The sequence below is a fragment of the Salmo salar genome, chromosome 08 (genome assembly GCF_965601325.2).
Source record: "Salmo salar chromosome 08, fSalSal1, whole genome shotgun sequence".
NCBI lineage: Eukaryota > Metazoa > Chordata > Actinopteri > Salmoniformes > Salmonidae > Salmo > Salmo salar.
Genome location: NC_138298.1, coordinates 24,484,011 through 24,508,670, shown reverse-complemented (window position 1 = coordinate 24,508,670; position 24,660 = coordinate 24,484,011). Strand labels below are relative to the sequence as shown.

At 43.5% G+C, this 24,660-nt stretch overlaps 2 protein-coding genes across 6 annotated transcripts in view; one reads left to right on the top strand and one right to left on the bottom strand.

Moving 5' to 3' along the window:
- The window catches only part of LOC106610305 (calcium uniporter protein, mitochondrial), a 26,795-nt gene extending 7,666 nt beyond the window's left edge, over positions 1 to 19,129 (top strand). The window contains exons 2-9 of one of the 2 annotated variants that reach the window (XM_014209585.3): positions 13,139 to 13,210; positions 13,993 to 14,065; positions 14,370 to 14,540; positions 15,041 to 15,145; positions 15,606 to 15,772; positions 15,992 to 16,195; positions 17,788 to 17,904; positions 18,031 to 19,129. In XM_014209585.3, coding sequence (XP_014065060.2) covers positions 13,139 to 13,210; positions 13,993 to 14,065; positions 14,370 to 14,540; positions 15,041 to 15,145; positions 15,606 to 15,772; positions 15,992 to 16,195; positions 17,788 to 17,904; positions 18,031 to 18,108 — 987 coding nt within the window. In that variant the 3' untranslated portion in view covers positions 18,109 to 19,129. The remainder of the gene's footprint in view (positions 1 to 13,138; positions 13,211 to 13,992; positions 14,066 to 14,369; positions 14,541 to 15,040; positions 15,146 to 15,605; positions 15,773 to 15,991; positions 16,196 to 17,787; positions 17,905 to 18,030) is intronic. The other variant, XM_014209586.3, reaches the window with a different exon arrangement.
- LOC106610306 (caspase-6) lies at positions 18,482 to 24,646 on the bottom strand. 4 transcript variants are annotated; one of them, XM_045722853.2, is made up of 8 exons: positions 24,428 to 24,646; positions 23,881 to 23,916; positions 23,215 to 23,257; positions 22,850 to 23,002; positions 22,644 to 22,720; positions 22,348 to 22,523; positions 21,924 to 22,074; positions 18,482 to 21,623 (listed from the first exon to the last, which is right to left on the bottom strand). In XM_045722853.2, the coding sequence occupies exons 1-8, from the start codon at positions 24,456 to 24,458 to the stop codon at positions 21,481 to 21,483; spliced, it is 810 nt and encodes a 269-aa protein (XP_045578809.2). In that variant the 5' UTR covers positions 24,459 to 24,646; the 3' UTR covers positions 18,482 to 21,480. The 4 variants fall into 4 exon arrangements, with proteins under 4 accessions (XP_045578809.2, XP_014065063.3, XP_014065064.3 ...); XM_014209588.3 differs by having other exon boundaries at positions 18,482 to 21,585; XM_014209589.3 differs by having other exon boundaries at positions 18,482 to 21,585; positions 22,850 to 22,999.
- Between the last annotated feature and the right edge of the window lie 14 nt (positions 24,647 to 24,660).

Here is a 24,660-nt window from a genome sequence, read left to right as displayed (position 1 = left end):
AATTAGGGCCGATTTTCAAGTTTTCATAACAATCGGTAATCAGTATTTTTTTATTTTATATTTATATACATACTGCTCAAAAAAATAAAGGGAACACTAAAATAACACATCCTAGATCTGAATGATTGAAATAATCTTATTAAATATTTTTTTCTTTACATAGTTTAATGTGCTGACAACAAAATCACACAAAAAATAATCTATGGAAATCCAATTTATCAACCCATGGCGGTCTGGATTTGGAGTCACACTCAAAATTAAAGTGGAAAACCACACTACAGGCTGATCCAACTTTGATGTAATGTCCTTAAAACAAGTCAAAATGAGGCTCAGTAGTGTGTGTGGCCTCCACGTGCCTGTATGACCTCCCTACAACGTGTGGGCATGCTCCTGATGAGGTGGCGGATGGTCTCCTGAGGGATCTCCTCCCAGACCTGGACTAAAGCATCTGCCAACTCCTGGACAGTCTGTGGTGCAACGTGGCGTTGGTGGATGGAGCGAGACATGATGTCCCAGATGTGCTCAATTGGATTCAGGTCTGGGGAACGGGCGGGCCAGTCCATAGCATCAATGCCTTCCTCTTGCAGGAACTGCTGACACACTCCAGCCACATGAGGTCTAGCATTGTCTTGCATTAGGAGGAACCCAGGGCCAACCGCACCAGCATATGGTCTCACAAGGGGTCTGAGGATCTCATCTCGGTACCTAATGGCAGTCAGGCTACCTCTGGTGAGCACATGGAGGGCTGTGCGGCCCCCCAAAGAAATGCCACCCCACACCATGACTGACCCACCGCCAAACCGGTCATACTGGAGGATGTTGCAGGCAGCAGAACATTCTCCACAGCGTCTCCAGACTCGTCACGTCTGTCACATGTGCTCAGTGTGAACCTGCTTCATCTGTGAAGAGCACAGGGCGCCAGTGTCGAATTTGACAATCTTGGATTTCTCTGGCAAATGCCAAACGTCCTGCACAGTGTTGGGCTGTAAGCACAACCCCCCACTTGTAGACGTCGGGCCCTAATACCACCCTCATGGAGTCTGTTTCTGACCGTTTGAGCAGACACATTCACATTTGTGGCCTGCTGGAGGTTATTTTGCAGGGCTCTGGCAGTGCTCCTCCTGCTCCTCCTTGCAAAAATGTTGAGGTAGCGGTCCTGCTGCTGGGTTGTTGCCCTCCTACGGCCTCCTCCACGTCTCCTGATGTACTGGCCTGTCTCCTGGTAGCGCCTCCATGCTCTGGACACTATGCTGACAGACACAGCAAACCTTCTTGCCACAGCTCGCATTGATGTGCCATCCTGGATGAGCTGCACTACCTGAGCCACTTGTGTGGGTTGTAGACTCCGTCTCATGCTACCACTAGAGTGAAAGCACCGCCAGCATTCAAAAGTGACCAAAACATCAGCCAGGAAGCATAGGAACTGAGAAATGGTCTGTGGTCACCACTGCAGAACCACTCCTTTATTGGGGGTGTCTTGCTAATTGCCTATAATTTCCACCTGTTGTCTATTCTATTTGCACAACAGCATGTGAAATTTATTGTCAATCAGTGTTGCTTCCTAAGTGGACAGTTTGATTTCACAGAAGTGTGATTGACTTGGAGTTACATTGTGTTGTTTAAGTGTTCCCTTTATTTTTTTGAGCAGTGTATATATATATTTTACACCTTTATTTAACTAGGGAGGTCAGATTAAGAACACATTCTTATTTTCAATGACGACCTAGGAACGGGGGTTAACTGCCTTGTTCAGGGGGGATTCGTTTTTGCAACCTTCTGGTTACTAGTCCAACGCTCTAACCACCTGCCGCACATTGCACTCCACGAGGAGCCTGCATGGCAGGCTGACTACCTGTTACACAAGGGCAGCAAGAAGCCAAGGTAAGTTGCTAGCTAGCATTAAACTTATCTTATTAAAAATGATCAATCTTAACATAATCACTAGTTAACTACACATGGTTGACGATATTACTAGTTTATCTAACATGTCCTGCGTTGCATATAATCGATGCGGTTCCTGTTCATTTCTCATCAAATCACAGCCTACTTCGACAAATGGGTGATGATTTAACAAGCGCATTTGCGAAAAAAGCACTGTCGTTGCACCAATGTACCTAACCATAAGCATCAATGCCTTTCTTTAAAATCAATACACAAGTATATCTTTTTAAACCTGCATATTTAGTTAATATTGCCTACTAACATGAAATTGTGTCACTGCTCTTGCGTTCATTGCCTGGCTCGTTGCGAACTAATTTGCCAGATAGTTTCCGGATTCGACCATTTTAATGACCAAAGGCTCGTGTTTCTGTGTGTTATTATGTTATAATTAAGTCTATGATTTGATAGAGCAGTCTGACTGAGCGGTGGTAGGCACCAGCAGGCTCGTAAGCATTCATTCAGACAGCACTTTCGTGCGTTTTGCCAGCAGCTTTCGCAATGCATTGCGCTGTTTATGACTTCAAGCCTGTCAACTCCCAAGATTAGGCTGGTGTAACCGATGTGAAATGGCTAGCTAGTTAGCGGGTGTGCGCTAATAGCGTTTCAAACGTCACTCGCTCTGAGACTTGGGAGTGGTTGTTCCCCTTGCTCTGCATGGGTAACGCTGCTTCGAGGGTGGCTGTTGTCGATGTGTTGCTGGTTCGAGCCCAGGTAGGAGCGAGGAGAGGGACGGAAGCTGTACTGTTACACTGGCAATACTAAAGTGCCTATAAGAACATCCAATAGTCAGGTATATGAAATACAAATCGTATAGAGAGAAATAGTCCTATAATAACTACAACCTAAAACTTCTTACCTGGGAATATTGACGACTCATGTTAAAAGGAACCACCAGCTTTCATATGTTCCCATGTTCTGAGCAAGGCACTTAAACGTTAGCTTTCTTACATGGCACATATTGCACTTTTACTTTCTTCTCCAACACTTTGTTTTTGCATTATTTAAACCAAATTGAACATGTTTCATTATTTATTTGAGGCTAAATTGATTTTATTTATGTATTATATTAAGTTAAAATAAGTGTTCATCCAGTATTGTTGTAATTGTCATTATTACAAATACATTTAAAAAACGACCGATTTAATCGGTATCGTCTTTTTTTGGTCCTCCAATAATCGGTATCGGCGTTGAAAAATCATACTCGGTCGACCTCTACTCTTTGATGTACACGTGTGCAATAACTCAATTCACCTTTGCGCTTCTAAACAACGCAATTTTTTGAAACTGGCAAAGGGTAAAGTCTACAATACATAGTCCACTCTGTTCAAAACAGATAATATTTTTGGGAACAGAGCTATATTCAGATCAAATGTTTCATCGTTGAGTAAATTATCAGAATGTTGGTGAAGATCCATCTCATTCCATCTTCTCCCACTGCTGGCCACTGGGCTTACTCTCACTAACATATTTGCAGGGTTTCCCAAACTCAGTCTGATGGGTTCTGATGGGGTACAACAGTTGAGCTAAACTCATGAGGCATTTAAGTTATATTCTTCAAGAATAAATAGTTACATATCGTTAACTTATAAGTCCAAAAATGAATATAGCAACTGCAGATTTCCCCTTTTATAACTATGATTACCTAACTATTAATGAAACACCGATGTCAGTAGGGAATGTATCTGTGACGGGAGGTGCACTGACACACACACACACACACACACACACACACATTCTCAATGACATTGGCTAGCGTCACCCTGCACCTAATCAATTCCAGTTATTCCAGATTTGTATTGGTGAATCTGAATCCATGATTAAGGGTGAGGAGTAATGAGTCATCTCAATGATTGGCCAAAAATCAAGGAAAAGAATCAGATTCATAAATCATCACAGTCATAGAAGTGCTGATCTAGGATCAGGTTCCCCCTGTCCATGTAATCTTAGGAGTGCTGATCCTAGATACTCTGAGACGCTGGGGTCTTTTAAAATCAAGGTAAATTGTTCCTGTTTTGTAGAGACCTTTTGTCTCTCGGCTCTCATTAATGGACTTTTTACTTTGTGTAGTAGACTTGAACTGCCATAGTTATCAAACATGTGGTTGATACCATTCCATTGAATCCATTCCAGACATTACTATGAGCCGTCCTCCCCTCAGCAGCCTCCATTGCTATGCAGGTTGGCGGGTTTGTGGGGTCAACCTGCTATCATTGTTGAGGCCTATAACTAAGGAGTTAAAAAGACATAGCTGGTTCAGTCGCTCTATTAGAATGGAACCTTTTTCTCCCAAGCGTGATAAATAGTGTAATTTGCATATACGTTTTGGAATTCATCTAAAATGTTTTATTGAAGATCTTGGAACGCAGGCAAGATTATGCGACAAGTATGCACACTGTTCTAAAATGGTTATTTATGCTTTCATATGCCATGCTACCAACTGACCGTCTGAATATACCTCATATTACTCAAGGAAGGAAGCTGACAAGCAAGAAAAGTGCTTGTCATTTTCCGCCTGTAACTGTCATTGTAAGAGGCAGGCCACTGGCCATCCAATTTGCAGTTACATATTTTAAGAGGTATCTCCAGAAAGAATATCTACTTGTGAAAAACAAAAAGGTGGATTCTCTTCAGTTTTTCAGTCTCTTTTGGGAAGCAATTGACAGTGACACTGTCAAAATCAAGTTTATTGGTCACATACATATTTAGCAGATGTTATTACGGATGTAGCGAAATGCTTGTGTTCCTCGTTCCAACAGCACAGTAGTATCTAAAAATACACAAATGTAAAAGTATGGAATTAAGAAATATTTAAATATCAGGATGAGCAATGTCGGAGTGGCATTGACTAAATACAGTAGAATAGAATACTGTATATACATATGAGATGAGTAACGCAGTATGTAAACATTATTAAAGTGGCCAGTGATTCCATGTCTCTGTATACTGGGCAGTAGCCTCTAAGGTGCAGGGTTGAGTACCCGGGTGGTAGCCTGCTAGCGATTGCTGATGAATATGTTTGTGTGGTTTTGGTAAGAAAGGGTGAGTTGTTATGAAACCCACTTATCTAGGCCTAGCTACCTGCCAGTTATCTACTACCCACTTACCCACTTCTATTCCTGACACACACTTAATATATTGTTAATCTACTCTGCATTTCAACTAGGACTTGAATACAGCAGCTGACCCTTAGCTACTGCAGTCTGTTGTCTTAACAGTAACCTCCCTATAAAGACTCAATTCAAAACAATGAACTGCTCCAAACAGTATCAAAACTGAATTCAGACCAATATGTAATATGTCTGTTGCAGTACGTAGAGGAATAAAAACTCTTCAAGTTCCAGCTCTCTATCATGTTTGCTTTATCACCATGTCCCCTGAAGCGTGCAGAACAGCGGTTTGGAGAGCTGTCATGGGGAGGACGTCCTATACTCATCCAACCTGCTTGACCGTTACATCCGCCTCTCTCACCACCCTCTCTCTGCATGCTGTCTTTCCCTTTTTCCTTATGTTTGTCTTTCTGATCACACTCTCTGTCTCTCTGCTCTCTCTCTCTCTCTCTGTCTGTGTCTCTCTGTCTCTCTCTTTATGTTCTCACAGCTGTCTTTCCAATCGTTGCTCACTCTCCTTCTCTCTCCATATTTCTGCTCCCTCCCCCCTCTCTCTCTCTCCCACTCTCTTTCGCTCACCCTCCCTCTTTTCCTCTCTAAGAGAACGTTGTCGAAAGGAAAGAGAGAAGATAAATGCCTCGACGCAAATCATTTTCATGGTACAGTGCAGCCTGAGCTCATGACAGCAGCCGGTAATTTGGTTTCTCCATCCCTCTGTTTTTCATCCCTGGCCCCTAGAACTGTTTATTACACGGGAACCATTCAGAAGGTCAAATAGGGGGTGCTTGTATTTGTCCTGTTTCACACATGCAAATGTCTAACCTGTACAGTGTAATGAAATTGAAATGTTTTTTGTAAAAGTGCAATATGCGCCATGTAAAAAGCTAACGTTTAAGTTACTTGCTTAGAACATATGAAAGCTGGTGGTTCAATATTCTCAGTTCTTCAATATTCCCAGTAAAGAAATATTAGGTTGCAGTTATTACAGGAATTATGACGCGTCGACTATTTCTCTCTGTACCGTTTGTATTTCATATACCTTTCTCTATTGGATGTTCTAATAGGCACTAGTATTGGCAGCCTAATCTCAGGAGTTGATAAGCTTGAAGTCATGAACAGCGCTGTGATTCCAAGCATTGCTAAGAGCTGCTGGCAAACGCAGTAAAGTGCTGTTTGAATGAATGCTTACGAGCCTGCTGCTGCCTACCACCGCTCAGTCAGACTGCTCTATCAAATCATAGACTTAATTATAATATAATAAACACAGAAATACGAGTCTTTGGTCATTTAATATGGTCAAATCCGGAAACTATCATTTCGAAAACAAAATGTTTATTCTTTCAGTGAAATACGGAACCGTTCCGTATTTTATCAAACGGGTGGCAACCCTAAGTCTAAATATTGCTGTTACATTGCAAAAGCTTCAATATTATGTACAATTCTGGCAAATTAGTTCACAACTAGCCAGGCAGCCAGAACTGTTGCATATACCCTGACTCTGCGTGCAATGAACGCTAGAGATGTGACACAATTTCCCTAGTTAATATTGCCTGCTAACATGAATTTATTTTAACTAAATATGCAGGTTTAAAAAAATATACTTCTGTGTATTGATTTTAAGAAAGGCATTGATGTTTATGGTTAGGTACAGTCGTGCAACGATTGTGCTTTTTTCGCGAATGTGCTTTTGTTAAATCATCACCCGTTTGGCGAAGTTGGCTGTGATTCGATGTTAAATTAACAGGCGCCGCATTGATTATATGCAACGCAGGACAAGCTAGTTAACCTAGTAATATCATCAACTATGTGTAGTTAACTAGTGGTTATGTGAAGATTGATTGTTTTTTATAAGATAAGCTAGCAACTTACCTTGGCTCCTTACTGCACTCGCGTAACAGGTGGTCAGCCTGCCACGCAGTTTCCTTGTGGAATGCAATGTAATCGGCCATAATCGGCGTCCAAAAATGGCGATTAGCAATTGTTATGAACTTGAAATCGGCCCTAATTAATCGGCCATGCCGATTAATCGGTCGACCTCTACTTGATATTGGTGGGAACTGAAACACGCTGTCGATCCAGACCATCCCAAACATGCTTAATGGGTGACATGTCTGGTGAGTATGCAGCCCATGGAAGAACTGGGACATTTTCAGCTTTCAAGATTTGTGTACAGATCCTTGCGGACCGTGTTTTATCCTGCTGAAACATGAGGCGATGGCAGCGGATAAATGGGATGACAATGGGCCTTATCTCTGCGTTCAAATTGCTTATCCCTGCCCATACCATAACCCCATCGCCACCATGGGGCACTCTATTCACAACATTGACATCAGCAAACCGCTCGCCCACACGACGCCTTACACATGAGGCTCCCGAGTGGCACAGCGGTGTAAGGCACTGCATCTCCGTACAAGAGGCGTCACTACAGTCCCTGGTTCAAATCCAGGCTGAATCACATCCGGCTGTGATTGGGAGTCCCATCGGGCGGCGCAGAATTGGCCCAGCATTGTCCGGGTTTGGCAGGGGTAGGCTGTCATTGTAAATAAGATTTTTTTTTTTTCTTAACTGGCTTACCTAGTTAATTAAAGGTTTAAAAAAAATACAATAAAAAAAATAAAAAAAATAACACGTAGTCTGCGGTTGTGAGGCCGGTTGGACGTACTGCCAAATTCTCTAAAATGACATTGGAGGTGGCTTATGGTAGAGAAATTAGCATTAAATTCTCTGGCAATAACTCTGGTAGACATTCCTGCAATCAGCATGCCAATTGCTGCTGTACTGAACTTCAACTTGAGACATCTGTGGCATTGTGTTGTGAGACACAACTGCACATTTATTATCCCCAGCATAAGGTGCAGTTTAATCAGCTTCTTGATATGCCACACCTGTCAGGTGGATGGATTATCTTGGCAAAGGAGAAATGCTCACTAACAGGGATGTAAACACATTTGTGCTCACAATTTGAGACTAACTTTTCTATTATGCACATAGCAACATGGTCTAGGAAAAGGCGGCAATTAAACCGCGCACTATGAACCGTGAACAGCAACCCCTGTCTAACGGGGGAGAAAACGCATTTGTTATGAAATTATATTATTTTTATTTGTGTTGCACAATTGTTCTTAATATAACCATATACAATTTCAGTAGCACGTCTTAGTGATGGACTGCCTTCCCCACGGCCTCCACAATGGATCAGTCCACTCAGACAGGCGCCAATCATATTTTTTTTTGTGTGTGTTACTCCTCTACTAAAGAAATCTTGTTCGACCAACAGCCTATCGACCAGACATCTAAATGGGTTCAGCACCAGAACTAGCATCCTTTTGGTTACTGGCCCAACGCTCTAACCGCTAGGCTACCTGCTGCCAGATAATCTTTGTTTCCCGGGCCGTGTCCAGCTGCACCCAAAAGGATAACTCCTCCTCTTCTGGTCAGTCAGTCAGGGCTGGGTGGACCCAGACTGGCCACGCCATTGGTTGGTGCTAAATTCCATTACAGATCGCCCCATAGCCCGTCGTACTGTACCACCTAGACACTCTTTTAAATGAGAGAGGATTTGTCAGAGCTGGGTGGGTGTGAGGTGGACCCAGACTGGCCACGCTATTGGTCTGTTGGTGCTGAATTCCAACTCAAACACCAAGCCCCTAGTCCTTAGACACTCTTGTAGATCGGAAAGGATTTGATAGGTTTAAGCCAAATGCAATTGCTCAACCATTCCTTCTGATAGGTTGGTATGTTGCTTGTACCCATCAGAGACGTTCAGATCTACAGGAGTGCCTATTGGGGAAAACTGGCATAGGGACCATTCAGCATGAGATGGTGTTGGAACCCTGGGTCGTGGTACAGTGGGTGGTGGGTACTGAAACAGGGCCCCCACGAGGGGCCATAGCTCAGCCTGTGACAGGAGCCATAATAACTGGGTCTGGGCCTGTCTGTTTGCCCGCCTGCCTGCATGTTTGCCCGCCTGCCTGCATGTTTGCCTGCATGTTTGCCTGCATGTTTGCCTGCATGTTTGCCTGCCTGCCTGCATGTTTGCCAGCCAGCCAGCCTGTTTGCCTGCCTGCCTGCCTGCCTAGGTGCTGGGCTCTAGGTGGCCGGCCACTAGAGAAATTAACCAGCCAGCCTGTGACTGTCACCAATCAATCACCATGATGTCCCCTGATGAACACTACTGGCTATAGCTGCTCCACCTTACTAAGGAGGACAGGACAGTTTATCACCAAGCTGCTGCTGTACTGACCCTCTGAAAACACACTTTATTTCTGTCCTGGACTCCAAACTGATAGTGGGGAAACGGAGCATATCACTTTGAACTCCTGGTAACCGTATACAAGTGGAGGAGGAAAGGACAGTTTATCATGATGCCACTGTTCTGTGTCTGGCTCTGAGAACAAACCACTCAAAATGAATATAGTTCCTCTGGGGTGGAATCTGTTCCATCATGCAGTCTATTGTTTTGAGATAAGGAAAATAACATTTGGAGATAAGAAATGAGAGATGAAGGAACAGAAGTTGAGAAATATCAGCTGTAGCTACTAGCCTTTGTTCCTTGAAGGAGTCACAAAATGTGTGAATGTCACCGAAGGGCCAAGGCGTTGTGGCGGCAGCAGTTACCTCAACACCGTGCATGTTGATTGGATGAGGGGAGAGGGGGGGGCGAGATGTGGGGAAGAGTGCACGTCTAATTGAACGCCGCTGGTGATGCTGATGGAGTCGTCCCTCTTGTTTGAATTGCACTTGACTCGGCCCGTGTCTCGCTGAGGGCTACATGAGTGGCTCATCTAAACCCCCAGGAGCTTGGCTGGGAGGTAGGAAACGTGCAGGATTATTCATTCTATAGCTCATAATGAAGGCCAATACGTTCTGTCACCCCATTGATATATGAAGGGAATACGGTATTCATACTATAGCTCTGAGTGTGTTCCTGTTTGACCATGAGTCATCTCCCATTTTATGTTTTGTATGATGAGAACGGTACAACATGGCATTGAACCTGACCGCTTACAGATTTCCCGGTATTGAATTAGCTGTCGTCAGCGCTCTAACTACGACTCCCTATGCACGGCGCAATCTTCACCCCAGAGATAAACTACCTCGGCCTCCGAGTTTGACGTTTGGCTTCTTAGCCGTGCACTTTTCATATGTATAAAACACACACACACACACACACACACACAACAGACAAACGCACACATGCATACACACAAACGTAGACAAACAAATGCGCGCGCGCGCACACACACACACACCAGAGTCACACACGCGCGCACACACTAACACACAAACAAACGTCACAGTGCTCAAATGCCTCTCCAGTCCCCGTCACCACAAAAAGCATTTCACTAATGAGAACGATAAAAGGGAGGGAATATTTTCCCCCTGAATTGCGGTTGTGGCCACTAGTGCTTGACTGAATGCACAATCTGACCGTTTGAGTATTTTTAGAACACACTGGAATAAATTATGTGCGCATTTACATATGTTCCAACAGATCACAATAGTGCCCAATTTATCATAACCATTACAGATAACAAGTCCTAATTGCTGAATTGCAAGTTATTGCAAAATTGGTACAGTTATTCTCAGTGATCATTTAAAACCGTGCTCAATTTGGTCAATTGAAATCTATCTTTTCCATATACAGATGTTTGATTTGAGTTTATTCTGCCTGGTTCTTTGGGATGTTCAGAATGGATGAACAATTCCACATTGAACACTGCATGGTGATGAGTTATGGCCACGACATCTGTTTGGCGAGTAGGTATACGCTTACCCGGTGTAGGGTGCAGTTTTTTAGGAATGGGACGTTAAACAGGTCTCTGTGGTCACTAAAGATCCCATGGTACTTATCGTATGAGATGGGGTGTTAACCCTGGTGTCGTGGATAAATCCCAATCTGGACCTCATACCTTCACGGTCACCTAACAATCCCCAGCTTCCAATTGGCTCATTCATCTCCCTTCCTCTTCCCTGTAACTATTCCCCAGGTCGTTACTGTAAATGAGAATGTGTTCTCACTCAACTTACCTGGTAAAATAAGGGTTATATAAAATAATGATTCTGAAGAAAATATGCTCTTTGTCTTTATCAAACCGTTTTTGCATATTTTCAGTGTGGAACTAGGTTTAGGGGTTTATAGCACAGGCCAGGGATAGGGATGGGCAACTGGTGGCCCATTTTATATCTACCTTTTTACATTTTGGAACTCAGTCGGGGTCTCCAACTTACTGTTGCGAGTTAGAATAATAGAATACACAAGGTGCATTTCGAAATTTGGATGTGCATCAGCTGTCACTCAATTAGCCCATATCAGCTGTATTTTTTAAATTATTTTTTAAAGATTGGTAAATTAGTCTAGTGGCCAGCTATCTAAACTTGTAGTAAGCATAGTGGAATTACCGACCGGGGTGGAGCCCATTTGATCATCAGTTGTCATATTAAAAACGGCAAGCATTTGCTTCCACCTATGGCAGAATGTGTAGAATTTTTACATTGTTTGCAAACTGATATGGAACATGTATTAATGGCAAGCCCCCCCCCCAAAAAAGAAACATTGTTTTTGCTAAAAATGTGGGTCTCAAAACAGGTGGGGCTCTAATGATGGGTCACCACTGCTCCCATTCCTCTGACCGTATCCCCTGTCCTTTGTGCGGTGTCTTTGACCTGTAGCTATAGCAGTGTACGGATGGCCCCAGCACTCCGCTTCTTTAACTTGATATTGATTGGCTGACAGCCCAGGCTACAGACTGGAGGGTCGAAGAGGAGTGGCTGTCAGACACGCACGCACACCCACTCTGTCAGGTCCCTGGATGTCACTGCCGCTGGGACAGAGACTCACCGATTCATTCAACCACCCAGATTCCTTTTCTATTAAACTGTTATTCCACAGGAGAAGGATTTTATATTTTGTTCACTCTTAAGCTCCTAATACTGACCTTTACGTGGGGTCAGAAAGTAGTCTACATTTAGTTGAGTAGATATTGACATTTGATCACTTTAAAGTCACAATGTCACACGTTAGGCTTCTAATGCCATCAGAAAGGAATGTTTTTTTACATTTTGAATAGTCTTTTGGCATTTGATCACTTTAATGAAACTCACTGCAGCCACGCGCTTTATAACATTTTACATTTACATTTAAGTCATTTAGCAGACGCTCTTATCCAGAGCGACTTACAAAATGGTGCATTCACCTTATGATATCCAGTGGAACAACCACTTTACAATAGTGCATCTAAATCTTTTAGGGGGGGGGGTTAGAAGGATTACTTTATCCTATCCTAGGTATTCCTTAAAGAGGTGGGGTTTCAGGTGTCTCCGGAAGGTGGTGATTGACTCCGCTGTCCTGGCGTCGTGAGGGAGCTTGTTCCACCATTGGGGTGCCAGAGCAGCGAACAGTTTTGACTGGGCTGAGCGGGAACTGTGCTTCCTCAGAGGTAGGGGGCCAGCAGGCCAGTGGTGGATGAACGCAGTGCCCTTGTTTGGGTGTAGGGCCTGATCAGGCTTCCAATACAAGGGGCCTGACTTGGTGTTGCTGGCCAGAAAGTAGTGTTTACATGTTCATTAGGCCCCCCGAGTCCTCTTCTTACCGGGTGGAGTCATTCCCATTTTAATGGTGTGGATGGGGGTAATGTTCTGTAGCAAGCACATCATTAATTCAACAGTTATGACCTAAAACCCTGAATAATTTCTCACATTTAACACGTCCATGCATCTTTACCCACATGTGTTTAATAGGGGCAGAATGCATGCCTAAGGCTTCACAATACTTATTGGGAGTTGTGTTGCTATAATTGTAGCACTACACAAAATCTCTTTACACACACAGGTGCGTGCACACACACACATACATATGATATATATACACACACACACACACATTTTCACAGCTATCACTCTACGTTCTTATCTTACCAGCTCCTTTCATTACTTCCAGGTGCAGAGCCAGCAATGTATTCCCAAACATTAAACCTAATACTCCAAATCATTGTATTACTCAGCATGGGTTTAGAAGGGGATGAATCTGTAGTGGGGATGTTGATATGGAAACCTGGAGGCTTTCAGCACCATTTTCTGTCTATTTTCAGGTATTCAAGCATCAGCATTCAGTCTGGTTTAGCCAGGCTAAGTCTCTGTGGCTTCAAGTCATGTGGAGATTGGTGAGAGCCAGCCTTTTACCATTTACCTCAGTGAAATTGGATAGTGATTGTGGGAGGGATATGATTGTGAATATTAACACGGAATGGTTTTCCATCTTCCATCCAGGCCAAGAAGGTATTGAATACAAATGGAGACATGTTGCATCAGCAGAAACTTTGACATGGTGTAGTCAGCAAAACAAATCTGTCGGCTGTAGGCTGTATCTGGGGTTCATGTAGCAAGATAATTATATTACCGCAGCCTATGATGAAGTTTCTTGGAAATGAGATTCTGGAAATATGTCATTATCTCAATGTTTAGATCACACGGTATCTCAGTAAAATGACTTTTGCAATGACTGGCTACATTTAAAATGTTAATCAAGACATGCCCTGGCAAAACAAAGATGCTACGTAGAATAGAAGTTGACTCTCGTTTTTATCATGTAGAACTTCAAATGTTTGTCTTTCTGTCTTTGGCAGCATGATCGTTTGCCAAGGGAGGACTTCTGTTGATACTGAGCTGATAAGCCACTAAGACATTCTGTTTTTAGTTGCTTTGCCGCCCATGTATGGAAAAATCTACAGAGTTCCTTGTAACAGAATGTTCTGGTGCCTCTCGGGCTGTTCAAAATGTTGATTGGAAACCTATTTGCTGATTTAATGTTATTTGTGTTTCTTAAATGTACAGTTTGCATTTTGTAAATCATGTACGAATGGTTCCTTCTGAAAGAGACCTTGGTCTGAATGGGACTCCCTGTTTAAAATAAATCCATTCTGTAATGTGCTCTCTCTCATTTCAGATCCATCCCAGACAGCCACAGTGGAGATGTCCTCCCCAAGTGGTCTTCTGCAGTACTGTAGCACCCTCTAGTGGTACGATACTGGCATTACAGTGAACCTTTCTACAGTTAATGTATTACTCTGGCTGCCTTGACTTTACACACAGTGTAGTTCTTTATTCTAAAGTGCCAGCCTATGATGAATGGCTTTAGAATTGTATTATTTTGTAGACAGTTAATATCACTATTAATAAACGCAGAGATCTGCGACAATCCATATATTGTTGCATGCAATGAGCTCAGTTATTTCAAACGGTGAGAATGAGCTGCACCGTATTTTAAACACAAGGCCATTAACTGCCCATTTAACCCTGTGTTTTTCTCTGTCTGCGGTCTAGATGTGGTGTTGCAGTATAAACATGGACGTCCGGTGCTGGCCGTGCCGCTGCCCTCCAGGCAGGAGAGCTGTCTGTTCTTCCTCAGGCCCATGTTAATGACTGTAGGAGACCTCATCCACGACCTGCAGAGAGAAGACCCAGGAGTCACCTCTGTCTCTGTGCTCACCAAGGGTAGGCCACACACACACACACACACACACACACACACACACACACACACAAATATGTTGTACACACACACACAAATATGTTGTATACACACACACAAATGCAAACATTTCCCCGTATTCATAAAGCATTTTAGAGTAGGAGTGCCTATCTAGGAGCAGTTCAACCTTTTTAGATAATAATGAATATGATTTAATGGGCAGGGCAGAACTGATCCTAGATACTTTGAATATGGGCCACTGTCTGTCGTGTACACAGACACTATATCCATCTATTATCCTCCTGTCTCCTACAGATGGTGCGCGGGTAGCTAACAGCACCTCTGTAGACACTATATCCATCTTATCCTCCTGTCTCCTACAGATGGAGTGCGGGTAGCTAACAGCACCTCTGTAGATACTATATCCATCTGTTATCCTCCTGTCTCCTACAGATGGAGTGCGGGTAGCTAACAGCACCTCTATAGACACTATATCCATCTGTTATCCTCCTGTCTCCTACAGATGGAGTGCGGGTGGCTAACAGCACCTCTATAGACAGTCTCCTGGACAAAGACTTCCAGCTCCTCATCAATGATGCTGTATACAACATCCACTCCCCTGAAAGAGGTAAAGCAACTCTTTCCCAAAACATAGGAAGTTTAAACAGTTTAAGAGATGATGATGATATAATAATGAATGCTTTTTAGCAGCCGCTTTTATTCTGAAACGACTTAGTCGTGCATGTTTACATTTTAAGTATGGGTGGTCCCGAGAATCGAACCCACTATCCCTGGCGTAGCAAGCAACATGCTCTACCAACTGATCTGCGCAGTCGCGCAGAGGACCGCAGTCGCGCAGAGGATGATGATGAGATATCAATTGATCTTCATCAGTAATTCTAAAAAGAAACATCATTAGTCACTTGAGTATCAGCATGATCCTCCTTCTCCTCATCCTCCTCCTCATCGTCATTACCAACCTCCAGTCTGGGGTGGAATTGGTGGAATAGTGATGCATGTTCCCAAAGTGTAATACTGAGTTCCAAGAGTGACTGTTGTAATGAATTCCACCCATGTTGTGTGTCCAGAGGCGTCCAGTGTGTCCAGTGAGCATGTGGTGGACGTGGAGGACATGAAGCACATGGTGCAGCTGCTCCACACGGCCCTCCACCTGCCTGACCACCACCTGCTGAAGGAGAGACAGCTGCTGGAGAGACTGGATGGACTCAAACAGGACCTCTCACCTCTAGAACAGGTACTGGAGGGGTCTCCTTCTGACTCCGTTTCTCTCTTCTCCTTTCTCTGTCCTTCTGTCAGTATCTCCTCTCTTTATTTCTCTCTCGTCTCTGTGTGACTCCTACTACCTATCCCTTTGGTCGACAACCATAAAGCTGTCGCGGTAAGCCTTCAAAGATGTGCATGAGGTTACTAGCTATCACCAGTAACCCGTGTCACCCGTGTGTTCCCTGTACAGGTGAAGGCACAGCTAGCGCGCAGTGCGGAGTTCCACTCCTCCAGGACTCTGTGGACAGGTGTGGCCCTGCTGTCTGTGCAGGGCGGGGCCTTGGCCTGGCTCACCTGGTGGGTGTACTCCTGGGACGTCATGGAGCCCGTCACCTACTTCCTCACCTACTGCACCAGCATCGGAGTCTTCGCCTACTATGTCCTCACCAAGCAGGTACAGTACAGGACCCTAACCCTGCTATGTCCTCACCAAGCAGGTACAGTACAGGACCCTAACCCTGCTATGTCCTCACCAAGCAGGTACAGTACAGGACCCTAACCCTGCTATGTCCTCACCAAGCAGGTACAGTACAGGACCCTAACCCTGCTATGTCCTCACCAAGCAGGTACAGTACAGGACCCTAACCCTGCTATGTCCTCACCAAGCAGGTACAGTACAGGACCCTAACCCTGCTATGTCCTCACCAAGCAGGTACAGTACAGGACCCTAACCCTGCTATGTCCTCACCAAGCAGGTACAGTACAGGACCCTAACCCTGCTATGTCCTCACCAAGCAGGTACAGTACAGGACCCTAACCCTGCTATGTCCTCACCAAGCAGGTACAGTACAGGACCCTAACCCTGCTATGTCCTCACCAAGCAGGTACAGTACAGGACCCTAACCCTGCTATGTCCTCACCAAGCAGGTACAGTACAGGACCCTAACCCTGCTATGTCCTCACCAAGCAGGTACAGTACAGGACCCTAACCCTGCTATGTCCTCACCAAGCAGGTACAGTACAGGACTCTAACCCTGCTATGTCCTCACCAAGCAGGTACAGTACAGGACCCTAACCCTGCGATGTCCTCACCAAGCAGGTACAGTACAGGACTCTAACCCTGCTATGTCCTCACCAAGCAGGTACAGTACAGGACTCTAACCCTGCTATGTCCTCACCAAGCAGGTACAGTACAGGACCCTAACCCTGCTATGTCCTCACCAAGCACGTACAGTACAGGACCCTAACCCTGCTATGTCCTCACCAAGCAGGACAGGAGGACCCATGTCCAGCACTGTCTCAATACAAGTAGTCAAGACCGTGTCTCCCCCTTGTGTACACAAAGAGTACTGCCACTACAGGGCACTTGAACAAGAGGCTTTCATTTTCATTTCAGTCACACCTGGTCTCCTTACAACAACTTGGAGCTGTTAGAGTAGTCAAGTTCCCATATGTGACCTACTCCTCCATTGCCATACGCTGTACAGTATGAAGACAGTAATTATCAGGGTTGAATTCTAACCTTCGATAACTGTGTGCAGGTCAAACTTCTACAAACCTCTGCATTGACATCAATGGTAGATGTAATCCAAATCCAGGTGATAAGCACTTAGTGTAACAGAGAAATCTCCACGTATGTCTACCCTCCTGTGGCTGCTATGTGTATAACATGCACTGTACAGAAGAAGCTCCACCTAGGTCTTGTTGACACGACATGGTCTGACCGGTAAACCTTCCAGTTTGTCCCACAGCACCTGTGTCCTGCGTCCATGTTATTTTGTAAGTTCTATCTTATAAAAGTACAGTACGAACTGTGTACATCCATGCCACAACAAGGAGGCTGATACATTCCTCTGTTAAGCTTCTAGGTGCCTGTATACCTGTGTTCATCTGTATTCTGATCATATCTCCTAATGACATCAGTGCATGATTTACACAGTTATCTCAAATTTAGAATTTAAACCCAGATAACTATGCTCAGGAGTGATATACGTAAGTTGGTCTGCACCAGATGGATCACGGTTGTTGTGCTCTTTTGCTCTGTAGGATTATGTCTATCCAGACGCCAAAGACAGGCAGTTCCTGTATTACTTCCACAAGGGTGCCAAGAAGGAGCGCTTCAACGTGCAGAAGTACAATGAGCTGAGAGAGGAGTTGGCTTCGGTATGTTGCTATACTTACTTATACAAGGCACTGCAGAATTTCTGCTCACTGCTTATTGGACTTTCCACTGATGTATTCAGTCTATAAGGGGCTTCTGTTGATCGTGTGTGTGTGTGTCATCTTTAGGTGGAAGAAGATTTGAGACGTCTAAGGAATCCAACCCAACTTCAACTCCCTGTAGAACAGATCCAGAGCCAGCCATGAAGAGTAACACCACACACACACACACACACACACCACGTCAAACTGAAGGACTACTGAGCAGCATTTCTTCCCATTTTATTTTGATAACGATGCCTTTTTCTTACTAACCCTGCAGATCATTTGAGTTTTGGTTTACACCGTTTACAATGTTGGAAGTCATATGTGCTAATAGAAGTATAGTAAAAAATATCATATGAAAAAGCATCTTCCTGAATACTAATCAACTTTTCTCTGCATTCCTGGCCGTTGCAGTAATTCAATATAGTAGCTAGTTTAGTTTCTATAGAAGAGCAAAGTTCTGAATAGTGATGACGTGTATATGACGATATGATCCATTCTGAATGTTTACAAAGATTAAGAGAACTGAGACAAATTACATTTCGATATTTTATTGCACCTCAATTCAGACCTTTTTGTTTCAATCATCAAAACCCCAAACATATTTCAACAGTTTCACAACTTTCATTTTATAAATGAGAGATTCTAATTCAATAGGAGCCCCACACACCTGTGCAAATTCTGTTAGTGCAAATTCTATTAGTGCAAACCCAATCTCCCAAAAGGTCAGAGATAAATTTCCCTGGTGGACCATATAACAAGAAAAGTACATTACTCTTACTAAGCAATGGTTCCTTATATTCACCCATGGAGACTAAAATAGTCCTCATTTTCTTATACACAAATAGAAACATGAATTGGTGTCCAGCACTCAGGTTCACATACAAATGAGTAATACCTCGTGCATTGTCATTGCTTTAGTAAATATCTCCACGTGACTAACAATGATTTATTTTTTGAAACATGAGATGGTTGGTTGTTTGGAATTCTGAGATGTCTTATCTGAGCTATATAATGCAATACTTGTGCATCTTTTCTGGCTGAAGAATATGGCTGTAGTCACGTGGTGTAAAAAATGCTATTTAAAAAGATTGGTACTGTTAAAGTTGTTCAATATTGGGGCGGCAGGTAGCCAAGCGGTTAGAGATGCGTAATTGACCAATAAAGTGATCTTATGATGAAACAGTTGTCAAATACCCTCAATAAAAAAGAACAATGGTAAAAAGCTGTTATTTTTTTATAGTTAATTAAAAGGCCATTGATTTGAATTACCAAACAAAGGCACTACCATAGTGGCAGTAAACAATGTATATGACTTTGGTTTTCCTGAGTCAGTAGTAGTACCGTAGGTCATGTGACCAAACTTGCAGTGTTTACTTTAACGTCTATTGAAACACTAGACACTTGACTCCCTGAGGTACTTTCCATATTGGAGTTGTTTGTTCACGTTTTAGCCTGCCGCTTTCAAAACATGGAAAACTACATTTGAGTTGTAAAGGCTAAGCACATCCAAGTACAAACAGAAATAACACAAATTCCCTTTTTGACAGAACAAGCTCAGAGGTCTAAGTGGGGAGGCAACATATTATGAGGCACATCATTGTCTGTCTTTTCATCTTGTCGACTACAGAGGACCAGATGGGGCAGTGGGTACGGGGTTTGGTCCCTGCCTTATAGGTTGGAGGTTGTGGGTTCAATCCATACAGCTTGATTGACAGTTTCTGTAACTGTCGACGTCTAACATATAAAGAGAAGCACTTCAAGTGTGAAGGATTTGGGGTTAAATCTCAGCCCTGCAACCAAGATCATGTGGGTTCAATCCTTTACTCTTGTGATTTAGTTCACGTTTCCCCAATGTCGATGTCAATCATATGAATATGTGTTGAAGTGTGAAGCAATCGGTGGCACAGATGTGGATGGAGGACTGATGAGGGTTAATAGCTGGGGTTCACATCCCTGTAACCAGCAGTGGTTATGGAGAAAAATCCCTGAAAAAAGTAGATGCCTGTATTTCAAGAGATACTAAGTGTCTACTTTTTCCCCAGGGATTTTTCCCATAACCACTGCTGGTTACTGTTCAGGGACCCCAGGATTAACATCCCCCTGCTTAATGCATACTTTGGACCAATGCCACCATTCTCCAGCCATCTTGATGTGGCAACCACTTCTAGTGGCCTTAACTCGCTTTGCAGCAGAGGCCCTGTTGTCCACCCAAACACGCTGGAGTCATGCAGTAGGTTCAAACCCACAACCCTGTGCTATTTGGGTGAGAGCCACAGACTCCTTCACACTACTAACACTTATCTTGGATATTTTGACATTTGCGTAAATGTGCAGTAGACTAAAGGACAAGAGATGAGAACTGAACCCACTTCCTCTTGGCTGCAAGGCAGGAATTTAACCCCAGAGCCACGGCCTCCTTCATGCCAGCGGCATATCTCTTCATGTTTGACATATACAGTTGTGGAAACGTAGACACACTACAGTGAGGTTTGAACCATAATCAACTTGTGCAACACTGCCAAAGGTATCGCATGGCTCTGGGACTGAGGTAGCGAATAGTAGGGCAAAAGTATTGATGTGGTATGAATCCACATCCTCTTGGTTGCAAGGAAGGCATTCAACCCCAGAGCCACCCACTCTTTAACCCACTCGGCACTTTTCTTCCTGTTGGACAACGACAGTTGCTAAAACTTGCACAAGAGAGAACAATCAAAGCCACACCTTTTCGATGCAAGGTAGGGATTTAACCCCAGAGCCACTGCTTCCTTGAAACAATGTGCACATTTCTTTGTATATTTGATGTAAACAAATCAAGCCCAGGGAACCACTCCTCAATGCTAAGAATTAGCAGTATTCTCTCGAGAAAGGCCTAAAGGGACTGGTGATGCAAAATCCTTTACTAACTGAGAATCCCCTCTTAACAAATAGCTATCCACAAACAGACTGAGAATAAAGTCATTTGAAATGTTAATGCTCAATTACCATTCTCATGTCACTCTTTTACCTGCCCTGCAGGTACATTCCATGACCTCAGTCAACACCAACAGGGAGAGCCTGAAGCCGAGCAGCCAAGCAGGTTTCACCAGCATAGTACATGCTTTGTTTGAGGTCAGGTTTGCCACCACAGAATGTTAAAATAAAACAGCGTCAACAACCGTCAGCAAATGACATGATCTCCATTTGGTTTCATAGGAAAGAAGATTAGAATAAAGGGAATATGCACAGCTTGATTTGTGCATTTCATGGTCCTCAAGACAAACATCGAAATAATGTAGACAAATGTTTAACAAAAATAACCACCAGATATAGTCAAGGACCACCTTTCTCCCAAGAAACATTCAAAACAACTACAGCAGGATTCAGGAATGACGTAGCAGCTGTCCGGTGGATGGAAACCTTACTGCTTCTTGGGTCGGAAGTAGAGCTTCCTGGTGAGCATGGAAGCGAAGCAGGGGACCTGTTTCTTCCCGATGGCGGTCCTGTCGTTACAATTCCTGACACTCCTCATGGACACCTTCCTGTTGACCAGGGTCAGGAGCTCCGTGAACTCCAGGGAATCCCCGAACTTCCGCATGGCCCCACACAGGTCCTGGATGTACCAGGAGCCGTTGATCGTCTCGCGGTGGGAATAGTAGCCTGCACAGGGAGACCGGGAACGGGGATCCAAGTTAGATCTGTATCCCATTAATCCAAGTGAGAAGCAAAGGATAATCAAGTGATCAAACACCATTACACTAACACAGGGAAACAGTTATTTAGGATATTGTCTAAACAGCATAACTGTATACAAGTCACTGTAAGGAGTTGGGTACAAAATAGTAACTGAGTGTTGATAAGGAATTAAAAGAATGAATTTGTCTTTATTCTCCATGTATCACTGATCTATGCATCGATCCTCATTTACGACCACTAGGTTTACAGTATTTCTTCTTGTTTTCTGTAATGGACTATCAGCTGTGCCATGTCTTCCTCACCTTCAGCCACAGAGTAACACATGATGAAGTCAGCGCCAGCAGGGAGGGTGTAGACCACCCCAGCGTCCACCTCCACCTCGTTGGTTTTCACTACGCTGTCCACCACGTCCATGGGGGTCACTGGATCGTCATGCTTGTCCCCACGGCACGCCTGTCGGTGTCAATCAAATCAGAAACCGTAAACAGTCAAAGCGTCAATATGATGGAGGTGTTATATAGAAAAATATATATATTTGTGGTTATGTGGATCAAATGTTTACAAATAGAATTACAAATAATAGTATGGTGTCTGATGAAGATATGCCTTCACCAGCCCCCAAACATCAGATATGGTCTACAGGTCTATGAGTCAACAGTACTGAATGTCAAAGGTTTCCATCGTAAACGGATCTATTCAAAGGCATCTCATCATCTGACTGCTTACCTGTAGTATGAAGATCTTGGGCTTGCCCACCAGGCTCTTACACTTGTCTCCTTTGAACAGGGCAGTGATGTCCTGGATAGCGATCTTGTCGTCGTAAGCATAGACGTGGTCGTTCTCTCCGTGGCTCAGAAAGACGCACACGAAGCAGTCTGCATCAGCATGGTTGGCCTCAGCCGCTATAGAGTATCAGACATGAATCATTTATTATTCTGAAGTATAATACTGACTGTGACTGATACAGTATCTGTGTTAAGCGGATTATTTGAGGTGGTATCGAATGACGACGTGCCGCTTACCCTGACTGATTTTATCCAGAACGTCCCCCACCTTCAGATTATCAAAGGCCTGCACTTCAAAGTTCAAGTCCTCAAATCTGAATCAGAAAAATCAAGTGTCAAACATGGTTAGGCATTACATTTTAAACAATTACATCAGCACTACAGTTGACTGAACCGGTCTATAGGGAGTTATGAAGCACGGTCACATCTGATGCTATGTCTACCGTTTGACCAGGTTGTAGCGGTCAGCATTGGTCCCGTTGCGGGGGGGCATCTTCAGATGCCAGAAGAAGTGCTCCTGGTTGAAGATGAGAGCCAGGCCTCGCCGCTTGTGGTCCATCTTATACTCCTCCGCAGGGTCCATAGAGAAAGAACTGCTGAAAGAAAAACACATGCTCCCCTGTAAATACCAATACCTTGTTATGCCAATGTGGGTGTTGATTTCTTATCTGTTACCACAATAAATCTGTTATACTAAACTATCTGTTCACTTCAACTGTCAACATACTTGATCTTATTTCAACCACGTGTTCATTACATTCAAGTCATTTATAACAATGTAATGAGTAATATTATTACTAATAGTTACCTGCAGAAATACCCATCTGTCTCTGTAAGGTTCTCACTAGGACCTGATAAAGAGAAAGGAACGTACAATCTGAACAGGTATGATAATCTTGCACAAATATTTATTTAATGACTTATCGAAGCCCTCTAATGTGGTTTTACAGCTTTCTTCTCAACTCCAGGGTCAAGCAGCCATTGTTCAATAAGCACCCAGTCCTGGTGGTTTTCAATAGGCTGGTTACAGGTGTTAAGAACTGTAGTAAAAGGTGACAACACTCTCCTATCTTACATGCTCTTTACTTGTGCTGCTGTTGCAGGTGTAGGGTGAAGCAGGATTTGGACAATTCTTCCAATTGAGGTCAGAGAATTTTGCCGTTCCATTTCCTTATGTTCTTTGGGTTAAGGATCATTATTGAGAGCACACGAGGAGGGTATAACTGCTTTTGATTCAGGTGACTGCTCTGTGCAAACCCCAAACGGAGAAATAAGTACAGGTTTGTGTTAACCATTACATAATTAGCGTGTACTTTGAGTCTCGTAAAAGGACATTTCATGAGATAAGGTAGTTTCGTTATAACAGTACCTCAAACAGTCTTTCTGTGTTGGTTTTAAATGTACATCGGCATATGTCTCTACAAGCATTGAGCACCTAGTTCTACCTAACCTGATATCGCCCGTACATACTCACTCATCTGTGATGTTTTACTGTCTTTTTCCAAGCTTCCTGTGAATTGGAAGAGACGAAAATCCCACATGAGACAATACAGTAAGATTTCACAGACCTGTGAAACAAGTCTGTACACTGATAACATTGATTTAACACCTGATATAAAATCTGGTCTGTGCTCATCTGTCAGTAACCTAGTCCCCAGGCTATTGCGTAGTCTCGGGACGCGATTAATCTGACAGTGAACAAGCTTGGCTACTGTAACAACAGTACAAACAGACACATAATGCGGTACATACACACCTTATAAACGTATTAGAACAGTTAAAGATAAGCGAGGTAAATGGAGGGGAAATGGTGAAATCCGTGACATCATTCAGCAAGTGATTTATTATTATTTTGTTTACTTTCCTTTCCCAGGGAAGGTCCGAAATGTCTTCTGAGAGTTCTTCTTTCATATTTGTCTTATGTGATTTTCGTGACCACAACATTACATTCAACTGCAAGACTACTAATACCACTACCTACATATAGTATTTTATAACTTAAAAATATACTTTTTTCTTACCTTTAGTGTCTTTATTCCCTGGACACGACATGGTTGCTGTCTACTCTCCTTTCAACGTGTACACGCAAGTGTAAAATGTATCGGCTTTACAAAGATGATGGAGAATGACACTCCCCGCCCCTTTAAGCTGATTGGCGGATCTACTCAAAAACTGGATACAATTGGCAACTGGGCATGGCAGTCAAGCGTTGCTCGTTAGAACTTCCGTATAATGCCACATTGTAGCCACTGAG